Source organism: Balaenoptera borealis (genome assembly GCF_965194805.1).
Source record: "Balaenoptera borealis genome assembly, chromosome: 13".
Taxonomy (NCBI): Eukaryota; Metazoa; Chordata; class Mammalia; order Artiodactyla; family Balaenopteridae; genus Balaenoptera; species Balaenoptera borealis.
Genome location: NC_138870.1, coordinates 97602181 through 97628047, shown reverse-complemented (window position 1 = coordinate 97628047; position 25867 = coordinate 97602181). Strand labels below are relative to the sequence as shown.

At 49.9% G+C, this 25867-nt stretch overlaps 2 protein-coding genes across 15 annotated transcripts in view; both read right to left on the bottom strand.

Annotated features, from left to right (window-relative positions):
- Window positions 1–10617, bottom strand: part of TNRC6B (trinucleotide repeat containing adaptor 6B) — a 258554-nt gene extending 247937 nt beyond the window's left edge. For 10 of the 12 annotated variants that reach the window (XR_014233775.1, XR_014233776.1, XM_082352715.1 and 7 more), the window contains exon 1: window positions 10533–10590. The gene's annotated coding sequence lies outside the window, so the exon portion shown is untranslated. Of the gene's footprint in view, window positions 1–10532 lie in introns of all 12 variants that reach the window. The other 2 variants (XM_082352722.1, XM_082352723.1) reach the window with 1 other exon arrangement.
- A 12437-nt stretch (window positions 10618–23054) lies between these two features.
- Window positions 23055–25867, bottom strand: part of FAM83F (family with sequence similarity 83 member F) — a 29964-nt gene continuing 27151 nt past the window's right edge. For all 3 annotated transcript variants that reach the window (XR_014233783.1, XM_082352766.1, XM_082352765.1), the window contains one exon: window positions 23055–23355. Coding sequence is in view for 2 of the 3 variants with exons in the window: in XM_082352766.1 (XP_082208892.1) it covers window positions 23306–23355 (50 nt within the window). In the remaining variant the exon portion in view is untranslated. The remainder of the gene's footprint in view (window positions 23356–25867) is intronic.

The window sequence follows — 25867 nt, the reverse complement described above, 5'->3', positions numbered from 1 at the left end:
GTGTGTATCTCTCTAAATAAACCTGCTTTCACTTTACTATGGCTCACTCTTGAATTCTTTCCTGCGTAAAGCCAAGGACCCTCACTTGGCAGCCGGGCCCAGGAACTTGCCTGAGACCTGGAACATGACCAACCTCATGTGTCCCACTTTCCTGCAACATACTGACCTGGGCCTAAGTCAGGAAGCCTGGACCTCTTCCACTTTTGGAGGTTCTTACTACGTTTTAAAATAAAGACATGCCAAGAAAGCATTATAAAAACTGTGGTACAGGGCTTCCCTGGTGGCGCAGTGGTTGAGAATCTGCCTGCCGATGCAGGGGACACGGGTTCGAGCCCTGGTCTGGGAGGATCCCACATGCCGCGGAGCGACTGGGCCCGTGAGCCACAATTACTGAGCCTGCGCGTCTGGAGCCTGTGCTCCGCAACAAGAGAGGCCGCGATAGTGAGAGGCCCGCGCGCTGCGATGAAGAATGGCCCCCACTTGCCGCAACTGGAGAAAGCCCTCACACAGAAACGAAGACCCAACACAGCCATAAATAAATAAATAAATAAATAAAATATTAAAAAAAAAACCAAAACTGTGGTACATTTTAAATGTATACATGTAATTAACCCTTCTAGGGAAAGAATACAACGTAACTGTACTAGTCACAAGATACAGGATTAACAAACATGTTCATGTGTCATAAATCACAGATAGTATAATCTGGCAACTGGAACAAGTTTAAAGTTACAGTCAATATCTCCTTTCAGGGACTTCCCTGGCGGTCCAGTGGTTAAGATTCCACGCTCTCAATGCAGGGGACACGGGTTCGATGCCTGGTCAGGGAACTAAGATCCCACATGCCACAGAGCGTGGCCAAAAAAACAAAAACAAAACAAAAGCAAAAATAATATCTCCTTTCAATCCTGCGGATTTATCTCTTAGACTGCTTACACCTACTATATGCAAATCATTCTGCTGAGTGCCATAGAAAAAAACAAAGTAGTATAAACTGTTTTAGGCTCACGGTATCCAAGAGAGAATCCTGACTTCTCCCTCTTCTCTAGTTGAGGAACTACAAGGAACTTCTATCAATTATCACTCCACTCTCCTGGGTCCTTCCTGAAATTGCACCTTGAACCAACAATCTTCCAACTGAAACCACACAACTCGTCTCAGAACTTAATGAAGCTCAGGTTCTTTATGACTCGGCGCAGAAGGAATTCAGCGAGAGGCAAAGTGACAGGGAAGAAATAGATTTATTAATATCCTTTGTAAAGAGGCTGCAGGAAGATGGGGCACGAGAGGATGGTCATGTCCCAGGTCTCGGGCGGGTTCCTGGGATAGGCCACCAAGTGAGGGTCCTTGGCTTAGCACAGGAAAGAATTCAAGAGTGATCCATAGTAAAGTGCAAGCGGGTTTACTGAGGGAAAAACACACTCCACAGCCAGAGTGTGGGCCGTCTCAAAAGGCGAGAGCAGCCCCAAAATATGGGGTGCTTAGTGTTTATGCACTGGGTTCATAAGCTAATGCGTGGGAGGATTAGTCCAACTATTTTGGGGGGAAGGGGCGGGGACTTCCAGGAATTGGGCCACCACCTACTTTTTGCCCTTTTATGGTCAGCCTCAGAACTGTCATGGTGCCCATGGGTGTGTCATTTAGCATGTTTTACAATGAGCGTATAATGAGGCTCAAGGGCTACTGGAAGTTGAATCTTGCTGCCATCCTGGGCCTAATCAGTTCTAACCAATTTATGTTACATCCTCAATAGCTAAGTCCTTCTTTTAAAGGTTCTGCCCTGCCCTCTTCCCTCCTGTCTCATTCCTACACCTTTTAAATAGATTTTCTTTCTTACCTTAAGATGTTGTGCCTTCTCAACCTCACCGCGCTTCCCATTTTCTCCTTCCTTTCTTTTCCAAACATCTTAAACTACACTCACTGCTATCACTTTCCCTACCATCCATTATCTCCTTAGCCCCTTGTAATGTAGGTCAATAAACAAGCACACAGAAATTTGTAGCAATCGACATTGTAACAGGTCAATTATCATCTTCTGAATGTGATCAGCACTACCAGAGCTTAGTCACCTCCCATTCTGAAAACTATCAAGTTCTGAATATGATAATCTGAGGAAACACTGGTTAGCCAACAAAGTACAGACATCTCACAATTGTACTTAAAAACAATAATAGAAGGAAAGATAGCAAGAGTTGGGGTGAATTAGGGAAAAGGAGGCACTACTTAAGAATAACAAGGCTGAGAAAGAGGAATGGAAGGGGACATGAAAGCAAAGAGCTGTTAAACTAAAGAGGTATAAAATGAATGAAAATGGACTAAATTTCCATTCAACGAATCTTCCTTTCTTCACTTTTAGTTGAGAATCAAATTAAACTAATGCTGCTTCAGTGAACCACTTAAAGACTTACAGATAAGTAAAATTAAAACTTCAAGCTGTAGAAGTCGTCTTTCCCAGTACATGTACCTGGAGGCCCTTCTGGGTAATCCTTTCTGATTTCATCCCTTTCACTGGTTCAGTGTCTGGCCCTGTGAGGTGGATCTGCACTCGCCTCAGGCAACCTGGAGGTCATTTCTTTTACTCTCCACTCCTAGATAAGCTTAAATGAGTTACTGCTTTCTAACTCCACCTGAAATCATTTGCATGGTTACAGGCACTCTACTCAAGCAACTATATTAATTAGAAGCAACAAGCATCATTCTGGTTTATGATTAGCTTCTTTGAATGGTACTTTATAATGCCTTTATGAATTCAAATGTACGGAATCACAACATGATTTCCAAGATTATTTCCAGTTCTGAAATGTAGTGTAATCTAAGAGTCTGAGTCTGACATGACATGGTTAAGCCTGTAAGTCAGCTGTTGGCCCTGTACCCCAACGCCAGCTTTATAAAAGCACACCACTGTGCCATCTTCTCCATATACTAAATATGCTCCTTCGGGCCTCTGTGCAGGCTGTTCACTCTGCCTGAAATGCCCTCTTCCTCTATGACTTACTGGAGGTGTCACCTTCCCTGGAACGGCTTTCTGGACCTCCAGTTGTGTGGACAACTTTCCTTTTCACCCCTGCCCCCTCCCCGATATGCCTACTATAGCACTTATTGCACTAAATGGCACTCATTTGTGTATGTGTCTGCCTTGCCCACTTCGCTGTGCACTCCTCGGGAGCAAAGATCTCTTCTCATCCCATCCTTGTAGTCCTAGCTGCTAACCTAGCGTTCAGCACATGGTGTGCACTCAAACATTCAGAGAAACTGTAGTCATGTGAGTCCGACCACATAAAGAAAGCATTTAAAGGAATAACCATTCTGATCATTTTTACTAATAAGGATTAAAAAGATACTCATTAAACTCTACAGTGGGGAGTTTCCTGGTGGCCTAGTGGTTAGGATTCCGGGCCTTCACTGCCGTGGCCCAGGTTCAATCCCTAGTCCGGTAACTGAGATCCCACAAGCCACGCAACATGGCCAAAACAACAACAACAGAAAAAAACTCTACAATGACTAGATTAAATTTTCAGACAAATTAAAATTTTTCATTACAATATTCTTTCTGTAATATTAAAATGTTTACCTATTACAAGTAGAAACTAAGAAAAAAATAGAACCTGGAGACAATCTAAAATGGAAAGCCCCTCCCTGCCCCCATATATTTAATTTATTTAAACCATTAAAATGATTTTTTTTTAATTCTATTTTTAGTTCTCTTTCTTAATTTATTTGAAAAATATTCATTCAGGACCTACTATGTGCAATTTACAGTGCTAGATACTGGTGATAAAAATGTGAACAAAACAGACAAGGTATTTTTATTCACATAACTATTTTCTAGCAGGGAAAACAATATACAAGTTAAATGATTACTTAATTACAACTATATTAAGTGCTCTGAATTTTTTAAAGCAGCACATCTCCTAATCTGGGGTGGGGATGCTTAGAAAGTCACTACAGAAGTGACATATAAACTGGGCTCTGAGGATTGAAGAGGCATCAACTAGGGTTGGGGTGGGAGGCCTCCAGACCATGGGAAGAGCAAGTGCAAGGAAGAGACCTGGAGTGGGGAGGAATATGCATTTCAGGAACCAGAAGGTCGGTGTGGCAAGAGTACAGGCAACCAAGGGGAGGACAGGCAATGTGGCAGGGTCTTCCCGGGGCATTCAGTGAACAAGACAGAACAGGTGCTTATTCTCATGAAGTTTATATTCCAGAGGGCAGATGGCAGGGTTCTGGGGACTCATTAACAGTTTTAAGTAGGGGAGAAATGTGATCAGTTACACTTGTTTTTTAGTTAAGTGCTGTATATTTGAGGTATAACATACACAGAACAGATACGTAGTTTTAAATGATTATTCCTGCTACAGTTTCAACAATTCCCTGAGGCAGAGAATTCCCTACTTACAAAAGAAAAAACTAAGGTTCTGCAAAACTAATTTATTTGGGGATATTTATTCAACAAACATTTGAGTGCCTACAGTATGGCAGGCACAGTACAGTGTGTGCATTCATACAGAGATGAATGCAACAGTCTTGCTCTTAAGAAACTCACAATCTGATGGGAGAGACAGATCTAGAAACACTATATAGTGTAGTCCATGCTAAAAATAAGGAAAGTATAAGGGAGCAGAGGGGAATTCAATCTTCCTAGGAAGAATGAATCATTTCATCTCTGTGTTAAAGCTGCATTTTTTTCATACTATTAGTTTTTGAATTCTCAATCATTCCTGTGCTTGGAACACAGTAGGTACTCAAGCATATGTCTATGATACAAACCAACCCAGGTTTTCAACTTCTAGTTCAGTGCCTTTCCAGTAACTAAATATGCCCCTAACTGGAAGAGCATGCATTGATTCCAAGGAGCTCTTCTTTTGAAGCTGCTTTCGAAGCCAGCTTACAAACCACAAAAGAAAGTAAGTATCATTAAAGTCAAACTTCATTTTTTGACCCAGCCTGAAAACCCATAACAGTATCTAAATATAGTTATTTTTTTAAAGCAAATCTTCATTCAGAAGAAATTCTCCTATGAAGACAATCAAGAAACCGCCATCTAGTCCTTCATAATTCATGATCTCTGTCCTCAAAGAACTTATATTTTGGTTTCTAATTGGAAAGATAAAACGCAGCACACAGAAAGAATAAAACAAAATACAAGGTAGCACTTGTTCATTGATTTAACATATTTACAGACTGCTTACTATATGCCAGGTAAGGCGCCATCTTAGGGATGCAAAAATGAGCAGGACAAAAGCCTGCCTTCAAGGAACTCAGTCTTATGGAGGAAGCCAAGAATAACACAGCCCAGGACAATAAGAGCTGTAATTCAGCAGGTACACACAGATGAGAACACAGTTGCCATTGGTTCTAATTCATCAGGCACCTATACCTATGCCTTATCAGTTATTAAATATTTTAACACTACCTCTGATTATAATACAAACTGATAAATAAATAATTGCTATATGAAAAAGCAATGACACGAAAAAATTAACATTAAAATGGCTCAGAGGAGATGGTGAGAACTGAAGTTTAGGGATGGTCTTAGGATCCTCCGGGTTTCTCAGCAAGGAAGGTTAGCATATTTGGATAAGGAGCTGGTTGTAGGGAAGGGGAACAGAGTTACCAAAAGGCCAGTGGTGGCAATTACCCAGGTACAGCCCTCCATCTGTGTTGAGGACGTGGTTTAGAGTTGTGCCGTCCAGCATGGTAGCCACTAGCCACATGCAGCTACCGAGCACTGGAAATGTGGTTAGTCTGAATTGAGATGTATTAAATGAAAAGTACACTCCAGATTTCAGAGTTTCACATGAAAAAAAGGATGTAAATCACCTCAATATTTTTTTTTTTTTTACTGATTATATGTTTACATAATATTCTGGATATATTTTAGTAAATAAAGCATTATGAAAATCAATTTCACCCTTTTTTTCTACCTTTCTAATGTGGCTACTAGAAAATTTAAAATTACATGTGTGGCTCACATTTGCGGCTTGCATTCTATTTCTACTGCACAGTGCCAGTCCAGAGAGCTTTAAATAACAAGCTCCAGAGTTTAATCCCTTGAGGCAATGAAACACTATTGAATGTTTTCAAACTTAAGTGCCTGTGGTAGATTTGGGGAGGGGACAGGAAACGTAAACAAAGCACTGTTTCAGGAAGACTAGCCTGGGGGCAATCCCTAGCGTCAAGACACTAGAGGCAGTTGTCAATGTCAAAAGGCCAGCAAATGTCAAAGGGTAAGCAGGCTCCGCTGGAAAGTATACAGGTCTTTAGAAGTCCCACGCTGGGTGTAGAGAGGAGGAAGAAATCAAGAGCAGGGTGAGGTGAGGGAAGAGTAACAGCTGCAAGCACTGACATGAGCCTGGATAACCAAGGTGCAATGCTCAGCGGACTAGCAAGCCCAGCCCCGGTTTAGATTTAGGTTAGATCTCAACTGGCTCAGTGGTAAAGGCTCCCAGGCGGAGGTGCAATTCAAGAGAACAAAATCGGTGTCCTCTTTAGTGATTTCATATCTATCTCTATGTGGCAAGACCTCCACCAGTGGGATCAAGTCCAGAGAAGGTAGGAAGTAGAAAGCAAGGCTACCAGAAACTACAAGATAGCAATAAATTATAAAAGCAGAAGCCCAGACTCACAACACAGCCAGCAAATATTTACTGAGAGTTTGCTGTATGCCTGATACTTGGCTCGGCTCTGGAGGCATGGGAAGCAAAACAGACATGGTCCTGAATCACAAACTGTAGTGAGAGCTATGAAGACAGAACAGGAGCTCTGAGAGACCTAATTAAGGGTGGATGGGAGTGATGGCATGAGGTCATAAAGGAAAGACTCTCTGAAGAAGTGACAATTTCATCTGAACCCTGAAGTCAGGTGGGTAAAGACTAGGGGGGAAGAACAGCCCAAGCCAGGAGAGTGGTATGTACAAAAACCTTACGGCTGGAAAAGGCTTGGGTAATTCAAAGAATTGAAAGAAAGGCTGTGTAGTTAGAATGTCAGGAAGGCAGGTGGGCCATAAAAAGGTGAGAGAAGGCTGGAGAGGCAGGCAGAGGCCATATCTTGCGAAGCCTCAAAGGATGAAAAATAAAATCCTAAACGGGTCTGAGCGCAATGGGAAGCCGTGAGGGGTTTTGACCAGGGAAATCCTGATGGGTTCTAAGTGTTCCAACCACCTATGCTCTGCTCAGCATACTGAACAGAAGCCGGCTTGGCAGCAAAGGGGCAGGAGCCAGCATTTGTAGCTGAGTAGCAGGATACTTGGTCTGGGGTAACAGAGTTTAATATAAGGCCCTTCAAGTGTTCCAGGGTTACAAGGCTGGGAGAAGGATGGCATCACCAAAAAATATAGAAAAATCTGATGGAAGAGCTGGTTTGGGAGCCATTAGCTGGGAGGCAAAGTCAGGCACAACTCTAAACATACCGGGTATGAAGGACTAGGGAAGAATTCCAGCAGGTAAATATGGATGTTGTTTAGAGAATGGAAGAGAGATGAGGCATGGATCCTCAGGTTAATAGATAGGAGTGATAGTTTAAATCCCAAAAGTAAATAACATTTTCAAGGAGTAGAAAAAGAGAAAAAGAAAGACAACAAAAGGAGCCTGAGTTTGATCCTTAGTGTTAATTTCTCTCTGGGATGGAAGTCAGGAGAAAGGGCTCTCAAAAGGGACAGAGCATGAGGGAGTCTTTTGGGGGTGATGGAACTGTTCTGTATCCTCATTATGGTGATGGTCACATGAACCTGTACATGTACTAACATTCACAGAAACGTATACACACTAAAAGTCATTATTATTATATGTTATTTTAAAAGTAAAAAAAAAATTTTTTTTAAGGGTGGGGTAGTCAAAAGGACTGAGCTGCAGGGAGACAGAACACAACAGGATAAAGCCCGAAAGGATGGTCTGGGAAATTTAACCATTAAATTAAATGGCAACCTTGGAAAACGCCTCAGTGAATGGTGGTGAGGTTAAAAGCCAGGCTGCAAAGGTTCAAAGGATGACTAAGTAGTGAAGGGAAGCAGTCAGTATAGCCTCCTCTGTTAGAATTCTGGAGGTGAAAGGAAGAACAGAATGGCACAGGAGCTCAAACAGATACGGAGAAGTGGAAGATTTAGCAAACTAGCAGAGCCAAACTTCCCAGACTCTATGAATTGCTCCATTTAAGTATTCTTCTAGAACATGCCTTTTGCACATGAGCTGTTCACTTTCTTATTGTCCCATTAAACTAAAACTGCTAAAATGAACCCGAAATCATGACATTTTAAACTCTGTTCCTTAGTCAACTGATGTTTACTGTGCTCCTACTATACAGTAAGCACCCTGCTGGATACAAAAGTGAATAACGCCTGGGCCCTGGAAGAGCACACAGGATTAATCACAACAGCAAAGGTCCTGGAGTGATCTGCACGAAGGGCTCTGAAAGCCCTGACCTCTGAATTAAACGCATTTTAATTTATCTTTATAAAAATTAAATAAGGAGGAAATTAAAGCAAAGCTTAGATGTAACACTAGTAAAAATGTTCCTAATTTCTAAAAACTAAGAATGAGTTTAATTAATTCTTAAGTTAGGTATGGGGAACCTAATCATCACTCGCCTTTCCCTTTTCCATCCCTCTCTTACTTTTCAGTGTACTCTGCATTTCTTCCTCTGGGTAACTTAGTGGGCAAAATGGAACAAGCACAGGCTTTGAAACCAAACAGACTTAAGACTAAACCGATGCCCTTGAACTTCCTAGCTCTGTGGCTTTTGGAGGCTCTTTTTCTCATCCATAAAACAGTAATGATACCTACCCCGCAGGCTTAAGGTAAGAATTAGGTAAAAATATAAACAGGTTGGCATACGCAAAGCACGCAAAAAATGTTAGCTTAACATTACTACTACCATTTGAAGAAATGGTATTCTGATTTAAAACATTTTTAAGTGCTTCCGTTTGAATGAGAAAAAAATAATCTTTTTTCCCCAAGGGCATGACATTTATGTGCTACCTTAGAAAAGCAGCTTGGGAATTTCTTCTCCTTAAGTCCTATCAGGAACTATTCTGCTCAAATAATGATGTTTGGGACAAGCACTTAAAAACAGTCAAGAACTAAGAAACTATAAAGGCATCATTATTATCATCACGGCATCCCAAGTGGAACAAGCCAGTCTGATTTGTGATCTGGATACTTGCCTTGGTGTATGGACCTACTACATTCACATCTCTCCTACTTCCTACCTAGTGTGACACTGCACACATGTAGAGTTGTCAATGTTCTAAAAGTTCTGCTTTTTTAAGAGGCATTTACAAAACACTACCAAAAGAATAAACATAGTTTCAAAGCCAAGATGCTTCTCCAAATCAATAGGAAACTACCATCCTACTGAAATTCCCCACAACTACGAAGGAAATAGCCTCTACTGTTAAACCTGCACAAAATGCTAAGATGTAAGATTTCTATACATCTCATTTCTGTTTGCTTAACTGCTGGGGGGGGGGCAGTAATTAATGACGTTTTATTCACTGACCATGGGGAAACATCTCTGGCCAATTTTGTTGTATAATTTTGCTTATATTGTAAGCAAATGGCCAACTTGAAATTCACCTTATCCCTCGCTTCAACCTCTAGCACAGACACTAAAAAGTAATAAAACAGCCAAAAGATACATGAGAAAGCAAGGAACCTGAAAAGACCCAGACTAGTTCTCGGTGCCCAAAGAACTGAGGATGGACTGGTCCTTAAGGAGCCTGACAAGACGCTACCTTTACTGGGTGTCTTTAGCCACTATAGTGCATTTAAGCCCATTGTGGAAACCCACTAGTTTGAAACCAAAGGGCGCAGGACCAGGGAATGCAGAAAACACTTCGGGCTGGTCGTCCGCTGATATTCCCCTCGCCCTCCTTTCCCCGAGAAGGTTGAATCGCCTCTCGAAGGTGGCCACACACGCAGGGCTCTGGGGTGAGGGGTGGGGGCGGGAGCAGGGGCACGCATTCACTCCGTCACGCAGGTCCTGCACACAGGTGGGGACCGGGAGGCTCCGAGGCCTGCCGCCTCTCTCTGCCACCGCCAGGCAGGGGCCCCGACGCGCCTCCGAGGGCCTCGGCTCTCCGCGGGGACACCTCCCTGCCCCGAGGTCCCCCGGCGACGGGAAGCGAACTCGACTCGACCAGCCCACCCGGAAGCCCTCCCCCAGCTCACACCTGCCGGCGCGTGACGCCCGGAGTCGCGCTCGTCCGCCGGTCCCGGCCCGGCCATTCGGGGCGCCCCTTCCCCGCGAGCGGATGTCGCCCGCGTCCCTCCTAGCCCCGGGGTCAAACCCACCAGACGCCCGCCCAGCGGGGGCGCGCGCCCAACGCCGCCACCCCCGCCGACCCCGCGCGCGCTCACGCCCCTCCCGGCCCTCTCCCCGCCGCGCGCGCTCACTCGCGAGGACACGCACACGCTGCGTCTCAGCTTGACAGGCCGACCCCGCGCCGCGCACTCCCGCGGGCGTCCTCGCCCACCCGGCCTGCCTGGGCGGTGAGCGGGGGAGGGGAAGGGCGGCGGTGGCCGTCGGTCCTCACTTACCACTGAGCCGTGCCGGCTCCGAGTGCGCGGCGTTCCGCTGTGAGGCGATGCGCCGCGATGCGCGCGGTCCCCGCTTCTCTGCAGGCTATGGAGGCGACGTAGTAGAGGGACTGAGGGGCTCGGGGGGAGGTCACTCCCTCCCGCTTCACCTCCGAGAAACACGGGGACCCCAGAAACTAAAAACAAAATAAACAAACTTTCCCCTCCGCCTCCCTCCCCCAAAACCACAACACAAACACTCGGGGGCCCGCCCAGAGCCCCACTCCATTGGCCGCAGGGAGGATGCTGCCGGCCCTCACTGGCTGGCTTTTGTGCCCGTCAAGCTGCCGTTCCGCCCCTCCAATTTCTCTCAGCTGCCGTCGCCCCTCATTGGTCAAATGCGTTCCGTTTGGCGAGCTACGATTGGCTGAGCTGCCTGCGCCAATCATTCGGGGACACACCCCCTCAGCATCCCAGAGACCTTTTCCTCGGTCGCAGACTCGGAGAGGCGAAGGGGAAACTAGAGCATGATGGCGGCCGAGCTCACTTGGCGCAACCATCGTCTTTTTCCTTTTATTAGCTCATTAGTGCCTCGCCCTCGCGCTGTTTCCCCTAAGCGCCTCTCTCCATCCAGTACTGCCTAATAACGGAATCTATACGTCCCGGCTCCTTGATTTATCCCCTCCGAAGTGCTGAGTGTGGGCTGGTTGTGAATCATTGGACCGTCAGCATGTCACTCCCTAGTCAAATCTTTAAACTATTGGTGGAACAGCAAGAAAGTCCGTCCAACAACAAGGGCTAATGCCATTGGTTTGTCTCCACTGAGTTCTTTCCTGGTACCTTATTGGGCAAGTAGGCGTGTCGGTCAGATCTGGATTCGCTGTGCTATGGTTAATTGTTTGCTAGGGAGTTTGAATGACTCCCGTCATTTGGCCTGTGGTTGACGATAGTAACGATTACCATTTATTGCATGCCCGCTTTGTGCCAACCATGCAGAGTTCTTTACAAGGACTATCGGTTGAACCTGTGAGTTTTACGTTCTCTAAATTTTACAGTTAGGAAACTGAGGCTCCAGAGAGGTTAGGAAATTTGCCCAAGGTCACCTAGATAGAATGTAGTTGGTAGACCAGCATTTGGTCCTAGGTCTGTCTGACTCCAGAGCCTTCGCTCTTTTCACTGTACTTTAGTGCCTCTCCCTTAGCCTAGAATCGTACCCCTCAGCCAACCCAACATCTTCAAAAGCTTTCATTCAGAACCTAAGTTCCTCAGTTAGTTTCTGGAGGTGACATTGTTGGGGACTAAAGCTATGGATAGGTTGTCATTGCCTCCACTGCATCCTCTTCTCCAGCACCCATTCCTCCCCACCCTGAATTAAACAGTCTTGGTGGTTCCTGACCAGAAGCCTATCTACCTTTATGTTCATTTTCTCAGCTTTATGAATAAATGGACACTTCTACCAGCCTTCTGTTTCAAGCCTACCTTCCTGACCCACACCCATCCATCTCCAGCTCACTCTCTTTTGAGAGAGTCCTCAAGAGCCAGAAACAAGAAGAGAGTCTAAAGAGAGAAAAAGAATAAATCGGTTTAGAAATAAATAATTTACTGTATGCAAACGGAACAGCCCTTCATCTCCTGGATAGCTTCCAGAGTAGCCCCTGATGCTGTGCAAGACAAGTGCTCCTGGCTTGTGGCCATTGGATTCTTTCTCTGTGGCTGCTTTCAGCAAAGTGAATCCAACATTCCAGCCAGGGGAGGGCAGAATGCTTAGGACCCACTGCCAGAGAGCCGGCCCCAGGCTCTGGGACTGAAATGATCTCCAGGAGCACAGCGCTGGACGATAGCCCGCATTCCGTCTCGGGTAATTAACATTTTACCATCCCAAATCCCCATCCCCTGTAGCTTCAGTGGGATCACTGCCCTTGTTTCGTCTCCTGATCCAAGCTGTTGTGTAACCGCATTGGCACTGCTTTAATAATAAAACCACTGTAACACAGTAATAGTGCTCAACACTTATAGCCTTTCAGCAGAGGAAGATAAGTGTTTCACAAACATCAATTAAGATTAAATGGCAGGTATTCCTAGGGCAACTGCCAGCAGAAGGACAGAAGAAAATTCATGAGTCAAATTCTAAGAAAGGTCCTAAGAACCTGAATCCTTATAACTACATGCACATACCCCATACTAGCATTCCAATATGGGGATTCTGAACCAGAAAACAAAAAGAATGAGAAATGGTCAGTGTCCAAAACCTTCCTTATCTTCATAGTTGGTTGTCTGTAACTCTATTTTTAACCCTTAAACTAGTGCTTGGTTTTAGAGTTAATTGTTGGACATACCTGTCTCCCCAACTCAGTTTAAAGTTCCTTGAAAACAAATGATTTCTTTTTCATCTTTGTATGTCTCGAATTGCTCTGATTATAAAAGGTTCCCCCAATAAATAATTATTCAGTAAATATTTATGGAGCTTGTTGGCACTTTCCTAAAGTACAGAGGCTGCACAGATGTATAAAACACGTCTGCCTTTAGGAACCTCGATTTAGTGGGGGTGACCAACAGGTAAACACAGTGCAGATTGGCTTGGAGGGACATGGGACTCAATCTTGGAGAGACAAAGATGGCTACCCTGAAGGTGTGACATCTATAAGGAGAACTAAAGGCTAAATTGTGATTACCTAGGCAAGAGACTGGAGATGTGCCGTGACCTGCAATACTTGCTCTATGGGGGCAGGGAGCAGGATAGGAATATCCAGGAGTGGCCAAAGCTGGTGCCTCCTATAACCTTTGCCTTTGAGGGCCTTCAGGGGTCTGTCCACTCCACCTCATTGTACTTTCCTTCCCCAGGAGAAAGCAGGAAGCCAGAAACCCTGTTGTGTTTGCCCACTTGAGAATAGGAAAATAATTCCCAAATAAGATTGCTGTTTTTCTGATCATAAAAGTAACATTGAGTAAAGATTTCAGACGATACAGAATGTTTTAAAGTAGAAAATAAAATCTCCCTCAAATCCCACTACTAGAGCCAACCGCCATTAAGGAGAATATCTTCCCAGACTCTTTTATGAATAGACCCACACATGGATTTCTTCCAACAAACAGTGGGGTGTGGCTTAGGGTCTTGTCTGTACTTTGAGAGCTCTCATTGCTCAGAACTGCAGCTTTGGATGGAACCTGTTCTCACTTTCTATACTTGTGGGAAGAAAGCCAATAAATCAACTAAATATTTATTGTGGAGGATGATGGTTTCAACTTCCTGTCGCAGCAAGTGACAAATTACCACCTGTTACAGGACTTAGGGGCTTGCTCAACCTAGTGTGGAGTCAGTGAATGGTGGGGAGGAAAGGGGGCTGCTGTACTCACTGCCCGAGGGCTTACAGGCTGCTTTGATGGCTGTGGAGTCGATTCCTGCCCTGAAAAGGCAGCCCAGGTCAAAGAATGACATGCTAGGGTGCTCTCCTTTGCTCTCTTTCTCGTTTCTTCTCTGCATGCTACTTGTGGTAAATATTTTGTGTGTTTGTTTGTTACAACACACCCAGCTTTGAGAGTAAAAAGACTCGCCAAGCCCTGCACACTCGTATGCAGGCCAAGTGCAGTATGTTCTTGGAGCGCTATACTATTCTTAGAGCTCTATATGTGGTGTTCTATACAGTTGGCTTTTTGCTGGAGGGGAAGGCAGATTTAATGAGTGATAGCTGCCTTGGATGGCTACCAAAAGTGCTCTAAGCCATTCCAAGCAACAGGCCTTCCTTTTTTCCCTTGAGAGATTGTTCTGTGATCCCTGAACACATTGCATTGGCCTGGACAAAATCCAATACAAGGGGAATTTCTGCAAACAATTCTGCAATGACCCACAAGCTTAGGGTGACATAGCCAGCTGGATCGGCTCCAGCTCTGATTTCTGTGGCACAGGAGAACTCCCTTTACCCTTTGCACTGGCCTCTCATTTCTGTGAGACATTTGGAAGTGTTTATAATGCAGTCTCTGGTTCTCAAACTTATGGGAAGATTCCCTGTCAAAGAACTAAATCCAAAAGACAAGAGGACAGCTGACAGCTGATCTGGCTCACTTGGGAAGTGGGCGTGGCCACAGCCAAGGCCAATAGCAGTTGGGGAGGGGAACTTCCTAGAGGGTGCTGATTACAGAGGACACGTTCATAAGCATTTATTACGTTTGGTAGCATTTATTGTGTAACAAAGCCCTTGTGACAGAAGCTGTGCCGCCTCTAAATCACCTCTCATTTCTTACAACCACACTTCCTGAAAAGCTCCTAGGGAAGCTGCAAACACTGGACCCCTCCTGTGTGCTGGCCAACGCTCGACCCCCAGGAGGTTCACAGGAGAACCGGAATGTGCTGTTAATAACAGCTACCCTTTCGTGAACACCGATGTATGTCAGACACTGTACTGAGGGCTTTACATGGATCATGGCAGTTAACCTTCACAACAACCATGGTTATCCCCATTTTCCAGGTAGGGAAACTGAGGCTCTGAAGGGCCGACTAACTTGCCCCAGGTCACCACAGTTAATAACCTCACAGCTGAACCCAGGCCCTCTGACTCCAATGAGTCAGCTCTTTTCCATGCTGCTATGTTGCCCAGTGGCGTCTACGTCGGAACCGCCACAGTGCCGCTGGAGAGACAACCAGCCCCCAAATGAACAGTCGCCCTCATAGCCTTTATGAGCTCAACCCCATGCTCTTTTCCCTACAGACTCAGGGAAAGAGGCGCACCTCTTCCTGCCTAAATTACTGCCTCTGATGGTCCTTCCTCTGCATCCAGTTGGGATCTGGCTCCTCTCCCACCCCCTTCAAAATAGCCTTCCTTCCTGCCTGCCTGCCCTTTCCCCCTCTTTTTCCTTTTCTCAGCGTCTTAAATAATGCCCTGTGGCCATCTCCACCACTGCTGTTCCGTATCCTGGCTTCCAGCCCTAACTCTCCACTGAAACTCACTTCTCCAAGCTCATCTATGACCTCTTTGTGGCCGGCATCCAAGAGACTTTCTTAGTCCTTGTTTCCATGGCTTCACCACTATGTTTTACTCTGAAAATCTTCTCTTGGTTCCTCAAAATAGCTAGCTCCCCTCCTACCTCTACAACTGTTCATGCTCTTTTTCATATCCCCTCTTTCTCTAAGCTCCTGCTAAGGAGTCTCTCTCTCTCCTCTCCTTATGTTGCCTTCCGGGGATGTCGGGGGTGGGGGTGGGGAGTGGGGGTGGAGAGCTGGGTCGTTGTCCTGCCTTCACCTCTGAGATCGCGGTTTTCATTTCTCCGTCCCCAGCCTTCATTCTGCAGGCCACTTGCTGTGTGATCGTGTGCAAGTCACGTAAACTGTCTGAGCTTCAGTTTCCTCATTTCTAAAATAAGTGTATTGAATCAGATTTGTTATTCTAGACTCTAAGATAATAATAAAACCTCAAGTTTGTAAGCACATGCTATGCCAGGCAGGACTGGCAGTGCAAAATGAAAGCATGGGGCTCCTTGTTCCAAAATTATTAAGAATTTCAAGACAGCAACACCAGAGCATTAAACCAAATGTGGGACCCTTCGCCTTCTGGCTGCAGGGCCCATGGGAGCCCGCAAGTTGCATGCCCATGAAGCTGGCCCTAGTGCCAGGCACTGCTGTAATTATATAGGTATTGACTTACTCAATCCTCATAACAATCTTATGAGGTAGATACAGATGAGGACACTAAGGCAGGGGGAGGTTAAGTAACTGCCCAAGGTCGCATTTTTTAATTGGTAGGGCTGAGAAAAATTATACCTGTTGGTTGGAGTCGTTGTGAGATTCATACCGTGAAGGATGCTTCCCTCCCGGGGGTCCCCTCGGGAGGACTTCCTGGTGGCCTCTCAGCGGGCCCATGCCCATTGCTTCGTCAGTGAGTTTGCCGGCTCTCGGATGCCCCTTTCTCTGTCCCCTGTTCCGAGGTCTACACTTCCTTCAAAGCTCAGTTCAAGCCCCTTTTCCTCTCAGGGGCTTCTGGAGCAGAGAAGCCAGACCCACATCTCCTTCCCCCTAGATTCTCTCAGTTCCCTGTGTAGAGTCAGACCCAGCCCTGGCCTGGCCATGGGGATTGTTCATAGGCATGGGTGAAAACTAACAACTCCAGAATTTGTTAGGAAGAGGGCTCAGCGGCAGCAGTCTGGTTGGGGGGGGGGGGGGTGCTGGGGGAGTCCCCTTTGCAGGACAGTGGCAAAGTAGGGAAGGATCCCAGGTGTGACAGTTGGGGGTTAGTGCTGGGAGCCTGGAGGAAAGTGGCCCGGGGCCAGGGGTCCACCGGGCTTGCAGGCCAAATCCAGCCACTGCCTGTTTTTGCACAGCTCTTGAGCAGGAATGATTTTTTATATTTTTTTGAATGGGTGGCAAAATTAAAAGATGAGTGATATTTTGTGACACACAAAAATGAGACGAAATTCAAATTTCAGCGTCCCCAAAATTTCATTGGAACAGCCACGCCCACTCACTCGCATCGTACTGGTGGGCTTTAGCGCTGAAGCAGCAGCAGCGGTCGTGACAGACCCCGCATGTCCCCAGAGCCTAGAACATTTACTAGGTGGCCATTTACAGAAAGTTTGCCGAGCCCTGGCCTCTGCCTTCTTTCTCTACCCTGAGGAGGAAAGCACGGCGCTGCGAGCGGCCGCCAGGTGTCAGCATCGCCCCGCGTGCTCTCAGCCGCGCGCTCCGCGGGGACCCGCAGCCTCGGGTTCTGCGCCCCGACCCGCGCCGGTCCTGAGGCTCCTCCCGGTCCATCCGGGGAGACGCCGGCTGTCGTCGCCGCCGGCAAGGGCGCGGAAAGGGCTGGAAGAAAGCTGAGGAGGGTCTGGAGCCGCACGGGGGTTCAGGACTGGCTCGGAAGCCCGGTGGCTTGGCGCGGGTCGGCAGGCTTTTCTGATGTGCTATTTCTTTGGTTTGGGTTTAATTTGTATTTTATATATGAAGGAGTCTCCAAACAAACAAAAATTGTTTATTTTTACCCAAAACTGTCAGTCAAGAAAAGTTTGGGACTTTTGCACAAGCAGATAAGACAGTGGCCCTCTTCCAGGCCCCCTAATAACAAAACTACAGAGCTGGGGAGGGTGGGGCGGTGAGCGGGCACCGGCGTAACTCAGGCCCTACTGAGCTGAGGGCTCACAAGTGGCATCTCTGGAAATTTTCTCCGTCTTTCTTTCAAAACCCGGGTCTTGAAACTTCTTCCAGGTGGATGAGCATTTAGGCTGGTGTGCCAAGTACTGGACATGAAAGTGGCAATTTTACTGGGAGGGAGCAGGGGAGAGAATCCAGGAGAGAATGTCCCAAGAGGGAAGTGATAACCCCCCCCCATATAACACAACGGAGGCATCAGCCTTTACAGAGCTCCTCCTCTACGTTAGCCACTGTGCTGAGTGCTTTACTCCCCAGGGCCTCTTGAGAGTGGTACCAGGATTATCCCCATTTTACTTGGATGGATGTGGAGCAGCTTGCAGGGTCATTTAGCTAATATGCGGCGGAGTGGGGAATCTAGCCCGAGCCTGCCCATTCTGCACTGTCCTCTCGCTGCCACAAGCCTCAGCTAAGATCACAGCCAGCAGGATGCCCCCCCCGCTGCCCTAAATCCGCGAGGGCCTGCCTCACCATTCATCCCCGGGCCTAGTGCACAGTTAATATCTGCTGAGTGAACAAATGAATAAAGCCTTCCAAGTACTGCAGTGAAGTGCCTCGCCTTGTCCAATCGCCCAACTTCCAAGGCCTTCCAGGAGGAGACCAGCCAGGGTGTCCAAGCTGCACTCAGGAAATAAGGATCACCAGGCACGGTTCTTGGCTCAGTACAGGATGGGATGTGCTTTTCCCTTGCTTGTGCCCAGAGGACCGTAGCCTCTGCAGGCATACTTTCTGTCTTGCCCTTTCCTCCCTTCCTCCTCCAGGCTCCCCACGCACTTGCTGGCTTCTGTGGCAGGTCCTAGCTGGTCTCCTATGACATGAACATCTGTTCCTAGAGCTGCTTTCTAGTGGCTGCAGACAGTGCCTAACTTCTAGCCACTTTTCTGATGAAAACTTGTCTCCAGCTGGCTGTCACTTGGAGAGGCCACATGATGCAGTGACAGTGCCCTCCTAGAGGGTCCGGATAGCCAGGTTCTAGCCCTTCTCATGACTTGCTGGGTGACTTTGGACAGATTTCCTCACCTCAAGGCCCATCTCCTCCTCCCCTGCTTTCGTGCTAGCCTTTGAAAGAAGCATGTAGACAGGGTCATCTGTGAGCAGCCAGAGAGGCCTGGAGACCGGGTGACTGGGAGATGAAGTCTGTCTGCTGAGGACATGCACTGAAAGGAGAAGCCTTCCTGGAGGAAAGGATTTGATAAGGAAGGACTCCAAAGTCCTTAAGAAATTAAATCCTGTTTGGCTTCCATGTACAATTTCAAAAGTGAACAAAAGTGAAAGGGTCATGATCAATTGCAGAGCCTCTGACACCGTCCACATTGATTAGCCTGACTTACTCTCTGTATCACATGGTTGTCAAGTGTTCAATCATTTAACGAATCGTTATTAAGCAGATACTGTGGATACGATAGTGAGGCAGAAAGACAGTGTCCTGGTCTCCAGGCAGAGAATGGGTATCTATCGTGCCAGGCAGCAGCATAAGCTGTCAGAAGCAGGGCCTTCCTTGGTTCAGAGCTGGGAAGGCAGAAGCTTCGCAGAGGAGGGGTGAGAAGTTCAGGCCTGCCTAACTTTTCAAAGCCTTCTGGCTGATCCAGCGATGACTCGCCCTGAGCACACTCTCACGTCTGCACCTGCCACCTCTCAACCTTTCCTAAGGTGCACATCCTCTCAACCTTGGTCTGGCTCAGCTTGCTGAGCCCGGGATGCCTGTTTTGCACCAGACCTCCTGCCACTGGAACAGCAGTGCAGACAATCACAGTGACAGCCGCTGGGTCCTCCAGGCAGGGAGGAATGATGGTGGCGCACAGCCAGGTGATAAACTATACGCACAGTGCATGGCAGAGCTCAATAGCTGCTAAGGGGGCTTTGTCAGAACGGAACGTGGTTGTGGTACCCCAAGTAGCAATCCCCACCTGGCCCGTGTTGAGGAGCGTGGAAGTCTCTCTACTGTCGGCCCTGGCTGCCTTTTGGGGTGGGGACACTTCTGGGCACACATGGGTATGTCCAAGGGTACTCTCTGTGTAGGACTTTAACTGAGACTGAAGGAAGGGGAACAGATTGGGAGGAAACGTGGCAGGGCTCTGGGTGGAGTAAGACAGATGTGTACACATAAACATACCTGTTCCGCAGAGTCCAAGGCGGGCAAGAGCTGAGCAAGGTAACCGGAACAAAGATGGAAGATGCTATCGTGTCAGTCACAGAAAGCAAAATCTTTGGCAAGTCAGCCAGCCTCTCTGGGCCAAAGAGATCTGTCAAAGAGAACTGTTTTGCAGGATGTAAGCACAGAAAGCAGCTCAGGGAGGAGCCCGTGGCCCTTCAGGGCTCAATGCAAAGAGCTCTTTCTCAACTGGGGCGATTCTAACCCCCAGGGACACTTGGCAATGTCTGGAGACATTTTTGGCGGTCTCATCTGAAAGGGTGCTACTGGTAGTTGGTAGGTAGAGGCCAGGGGCGCTGCTAAACATTCTACCACGTGTAGGACAGCCTCTTCTCCCACAGAGAACTTTGTGTCCGAAGCGTCACTGGCGTTGAAGGCAGGAAACCCTGAGCTGGAGGAGCAGGCTGAGATCTGCACTTTATGTGCCGTGGGATCTGGGGAGAACAATGCACCTCCTCATCTGAAAAAGGGGGGCGGCAAGACCTAAGCTGCTCATCACACAACTTTGTGAGGCTCAGTCTCCAAATATACAGGAGAACTTGTTAACTTTGTAAAGGGCCTTTTCCTGAGCTTTTCTTAGTTTGAAACCTGCAGGTGACTGAGGGAGGCATCTAGCACGGTGACTAGCATATAGTAGGTGTTCAATAAGTTAAAAAGAGGAAAGTGTCATAGCAAAAAAAAAAAAAAGTCTCCCCCGTAGCCCCTCCCCTCCACCCGGGCCCGCTTCCTCCGTATCTCAAGGCTGCCTTTGTGGTTCAGCCTTTCTATTAGGGTCCGAACAGGCACGGGGTGGTGCTGTTGGCGGAGGTGGTCTCAGAAGCACCCCCGAAGGATCAGGGCTAGGGCTAACCGTACCCCAAGGACAGCTGACAATGAGACTGGGAAGATTTGCCAATGTCAAAGGAAAGCCTCCCAGCGCCGTGCAGGGGTCCCGGGGTTCCTGCTCCTACGGGGCGAGGTCTAGGGTGGCAGCAGCCCCGGGGTCTCAGCCCTCAAGTGCCTCTGCTCATCTGAGGCCGGCCTCTCAAGGAGCTGTGCCAGTTGTTGGCACTCAACCTACAGAGGCCGGACTCAGAAAGTGGGCAGCTTGGCGGTGGGGTGAGATGGGGCCAGCGAAGCCAGGCCCTGCACCCAGAGTGCTGTTTCATCCCTGTTCCTCCTGGAGCCCTTCTGATGTTACCAGCCTTGTGGAAGCTGCTGCAGAGGGACCAAGGGCATGATCCATCCTTGAACGTGCCATCCAACTGGGAAGGCCAGATGTCCCCTTGAGATTTGATGACAGAGAGACTATTTCACAAAGTATGTGCAAAGTGCTGGAACAGAGGGCAGACGCACTAAAAAGTGAGAAGCCGAGAGGCAGAACGGAGGGGCTGGAGTTTAGGCAGACAAGCTGCATTTTAGGTCTTCAGGATCCTCAGCCACCTTTGGACTATCGTCTCTTCCCGAGCATCTTAGAGCTGGAGGGGGTCAGAGACCATCGCGCCGAGACCTCTGTAAGGAAGGGGAGAGGTGCCCCACCTCACAGGCCAGCACTCTTCCCGTGACACTGCGTTGCTTCCTTTTTGACACATGGTCTCCCATCCTGCTTGGTTTCTCTGAAGAGTGAGAATGACCCCACGCTGGTGCAGGGAGAAGCCGGGGCAGGACGGACAGCCAGGCTCAAGGCTGCAGCGACTTGGAACCTCCAGTCCAGAGCCTCCTGCATGTGAGGGCAGGGGAGGAACCGGGCTTGCTTTGGGTCAGGAGACGGGAAAGGGATTCCGTGGGCCTGCTTCTCTAGCAAGGGAGGCTTGCTCCGCTTAGGAGCCGGTCCCCTCCTCTGGCCTCCCCCCTTGCCCCAGAGGTGTCCACTCTGCTCACCAAGAGTGCTCTCTCCACCCAAACACTCTGAGCTGAGGTGTAACCCCTGCCCCATGTTTTCCACCTCCCTCTCCCTTCCCCTCCAGAACAAGCAGGGCCACATCGCCAGGCCTTGGTGCATAAGGAAGCACTTCCCAGGAGTGTTTGATCCTCACAGACGCTCATGGAGGTGGGTCAGGGTCCCTCACCCCCCAAGAACCAGGTGCACCCATCCTTCCCCTGCCGCTCCCACCACCCACCGGGGAGGCCAGGCTCCTCGCAGGATGCTCGGTGCGCCCCTCGCTCCCTCTCCCATCAGGTGCTAGCAGGCACCAGGGCCCCTCCCCAAGGGGCTGCTGGTGCCCCAGGGTTTTGCAGAAGGAAAGATGTGAGGACCAGAGTTTGGCTCAGAAGTAGGAGGCTGAGAGAGGCTGAGCGTGGTGCTTTCTCACGCACTGCAGCCCTCGGCTCTCCAGGCCTCCAGCACCCGGCCGGAAGCAAGGCCAGCCGCAGAGCCTGCGGTTTGGCAGTTTCTCTGTTGTCCATTCAAGAACCCCCTCCGCAGGTCCTCTCAGTCACATGCGTGAAGAGGGGGTGGTGTGCGATTTTCAGCTGGTCTTCCTGGCCTGGCATCATGGCGATTATCAGGCCAGGTCCCTAAGAAGCCAGGGAGGCTGAGGCTCCTCAATACAGTCTGACTGTGGCAGGAGGCCTAGGCTGGTCTTTGGCTGACATATAACTAGAGAAGGTACGTAAGTCCCGGCTGGTGAAGGGACTGAGGGCCATCTCTGGGGTGGGAGGAAGGCCAGCACTCCTGGTGACAGGGCCCAGCCTCCAGCACCACCGGAACATCAGCCAGGCTCTCTCTCTCCCTACTTTGGGCTGCAGATCAAGACAAAAAACGGGAGGGAGCTGCCTCAGGTAAAGGCACTAGCAGAACTGCCAGATGGGCTTGCAGCAGGCAACAGCCGAGGAGGCCCGGACCACTCAGGACACAGCCTGCCAGGATGGTGCTGGGGGAGGGAAAGGAGGCCTCAGCACAAGGGCTCTCAAAATGGCAGGGTCAAATTCTGCCCTCATTCCATTCAGAGTCTACTGCAGGAGCCTGAGGGACACGCCAGGAAGGCCAAAGCAGCCAGCCCCCAGCCGTCCTCGCTGCATCTTCCAGCTTGAGTTCAGAAGCTCAAGCAAGACCGGATCCCGGGCTCAGAGACCTGTCCTCGTCCCTTCTGTTCCACCAAACCTCTTGGGGGACCAGCAGCACCAGGAAGCCCAGGGAAGGAGAAGCCAGGGGGCTGGGGCTGCCCCGGAGACCCCATCACATTAAGGTATAAAGACATGGACTCATCCCATCTGGGGGCTGGCAGGGCAAGGCTGGACCAGTGGAGGGAGGGGGCTGGGCATAAAGGAGAGCGGACACTAGTCAAGCTTCCACTTCATGTAAACAAAGGCTGACCCCCTGCCCGGCCACGACAGTCTTGTGGAGGCGTGTGATTGTCTTGAGATGCTGCAGACCCTCACATCTGGGATACAGAGTCCCTGAGGCCAGGATGGAGGCTGCTGGGGCAGGAGGCCAGTAGGCGTCCGATGTGCAAATTGGTGCAGGGTTTGACCTGTGTCTCCACAGGACAGGATGGGGGCATCCACAGGTCCTGCCGACAGCTGGCCCGCAGCTCACAAAATCACACAATTGCTGGCCTTGGCAGGACTGGAACTTGTTTTACCTGCAGAGACAAGGGACACAGGCGAGGGAGGATGTAGGTAAAGTGCTCCCTGGGCTGGCCTCCAGCCCCCCTCCTATGCACCGCCCACACCGCAAATTTGGGCGATGGGGTCACTGTCTCCCTCCCAAGCTGCTGAAACTAGGTCAGTAGGGTCCTCAGAAGAGCAAAAGGAAAGATTCTCCCTGCCCTGACAGCCTTAGCAAGACCACCACTGGTTGGGGCATCAGGGATCTGCCATCTCCTGACCTCAGCGGGGTGATTCACCAGTTGCTAATACCCTATGCAGCGTCACAGCTCACAAGCGCGACCGCAGTCACTGTCAGTGACCCTCAGTGTGGCTCTGCTGCAAGGGGGCATCCTCGGCCCGACCTGACAGTGGGGGGCAGGAGGGCCAGTAGCCCCCAGAGCCGGGCAGCGCCTGCGCCAGTGCCCGCTCCGCCGAGCCCCATCTCAGCTCCTCCCGCCACTCAGGCCGCCGACGTGGAAGGGGCAAAGCGGTGCCTCAGGAGGGGCCAGTAGGCTGACCGGGAGGGAGCCAGGCATGGTGGCGCGGACCCCAGGCTTAGGGGCGCGGAGGAAAGAAGGGGTGGAGAGGCACAGCTCTCCTCTTCCCAGGCCCCTTCCACCCGTTTCCACTGCCTCTACAGCCCAAGCAGAGGCCGGCTGTGTTCCTGCCCTCAGGCCAGCGCCTCGCGTCTGCTGCGGGGAGCCCTCCTGGGGCGCTGGCCGCCGTCTCCCGGGCGGCCGCTGACCTCTTTCCCGCCGGTTCCTCTCCACACCGCCAGGGCCAGGGTCGTCTCCCGGCACTCACACCACCTTCCCGTATCACCTCAGCTGTGAGTTTCACGGAGGTGGTGTTGGCCTCCTCTCACGGGCCGTTAGCAAGAGAGACGCTGAACAGGCCTGAGTAGGGCCCTTCCCTGCCCGGCCAGCGGGGCTCAGGCCTCGGGACTTGCTGCGGGTCCAGCTGAGCCTCCCTGGAGGCCGTTCCGAGAGCAGCCAGAGGGTCGAGGAGGTGGGAGGGGAGCCAGACGATGGTGCCCGCCTCCCTGTGGCTCCAAGGGCCCGGAGCTGGGTCAGCCTCCAGCCTCCAGCCTCCTCGGGTGCTGAGGCTGCCTCCGCTGCCCTTCCTGTCCTGCAGTCCCCCGGCCGCCGCAGGACACGTCCGTCCCCACTTCCTGTCCTCAGCGGCTTGCTGTACTTACTTGGCCTACTGAGCAGATGCCAAGTTTCTCCCCAGAGGCAGCAGAATTTTGGAGGCAGGTGAGAAAAGTCCTCTGGGCTCCCGAGGCCAGGGAGGAGTGGCTGCGTGGGCTGGGGGCAGCCGGGGCAGAGCAGATTTGTGGCCAGCTCCCCACACTCCCACCCACTCTCTGAGGCTGGATGCGAGGCTGGAGACGGGCCTCTCGCTCAGAATTCACCTCCACGCCTCTGACGGGAGGCCGGGCTGAGGACCAAGCCCTCGGGTCCGCCCCTCCCGCGGCACACAGACCGGAGCCCGCTGCCGCCTGCAGCAGATGCTGTGGCCAATCACACCTGCTCAGATGAGTGGAGGAGAATATATCAACAGCCCCACATTTCTATTTTTTACAAAGTATATGTGGCACGGGCGGCCCAAAGGAGGCTCACGAGGGAAAGTCAAACTTCAAAGGAACAAAACAGCGCAGTGAGACTGGACATAGGGGCAGGAAGTGGAGGAGAGGCGGCCTGAAGGAAGGCCTGGAGCATCAGGACCCGGTCCGATGGTCAGGACCTGGCCGGTCCGGCCCGGCAGGCAGGAGAGGGGACAGTGATATAGACGGCCATGACAAGGACAGTGAGCTCTACCTCCCTACAGGCTTCAGGACCTCACACTCCCCTCTTCTGGAAGATTCTTCCCCTGGATGTCCACATGGTTCTCTGCTTCCCATCATTCAAGTCTCTGCTCAAATGCCCCTTTGTCAGAGAGGCCTTCCCTGATCACTCTTCAGGAGAAGGTCCTTGCCCTCCCTGCCCCCCTCCCAGTACATAAGAGCAGGGGCAAGCTCACTTTGTCCACTGCTACACCAGGAATTTAGGACCGTGCCTGGCACGGAGCAGACACCACAGAGATAGACATTTGTTGAAAACAATGAACGATCAGGCAGCAGCAAGCTACGTAAGGGTTCACACCAATCTAGTAACAAGAGCAACTGCAGTGGCATCAGTGGGTGGTGACTGGGTGACGTACGTGCCCTCACTCACCTAGATGGTGACGGAAGCCCTGGCCAGGCCCAAGAGACCAGCAGGGCAGGGGATTTTGACATCTGCCAATGAGACTAAGGACGCCTGCCTCTTCTCCGGAGCCCAGTGGGATCAGCTCCTCGAAGGATGCCCACTCAGCTCCCCTCATCTGTGCCATGTGACCGAGACCTTCGCTGGTAACAGTGCTCAGGTTTATGGAATCAGAGCACGGCCTGAGAACATCAGCTGGGGTCTGACCTCAGGAGCAACACTGAGTTTTGGAACTCCATCTTGGCAAGACAGCAGTTGA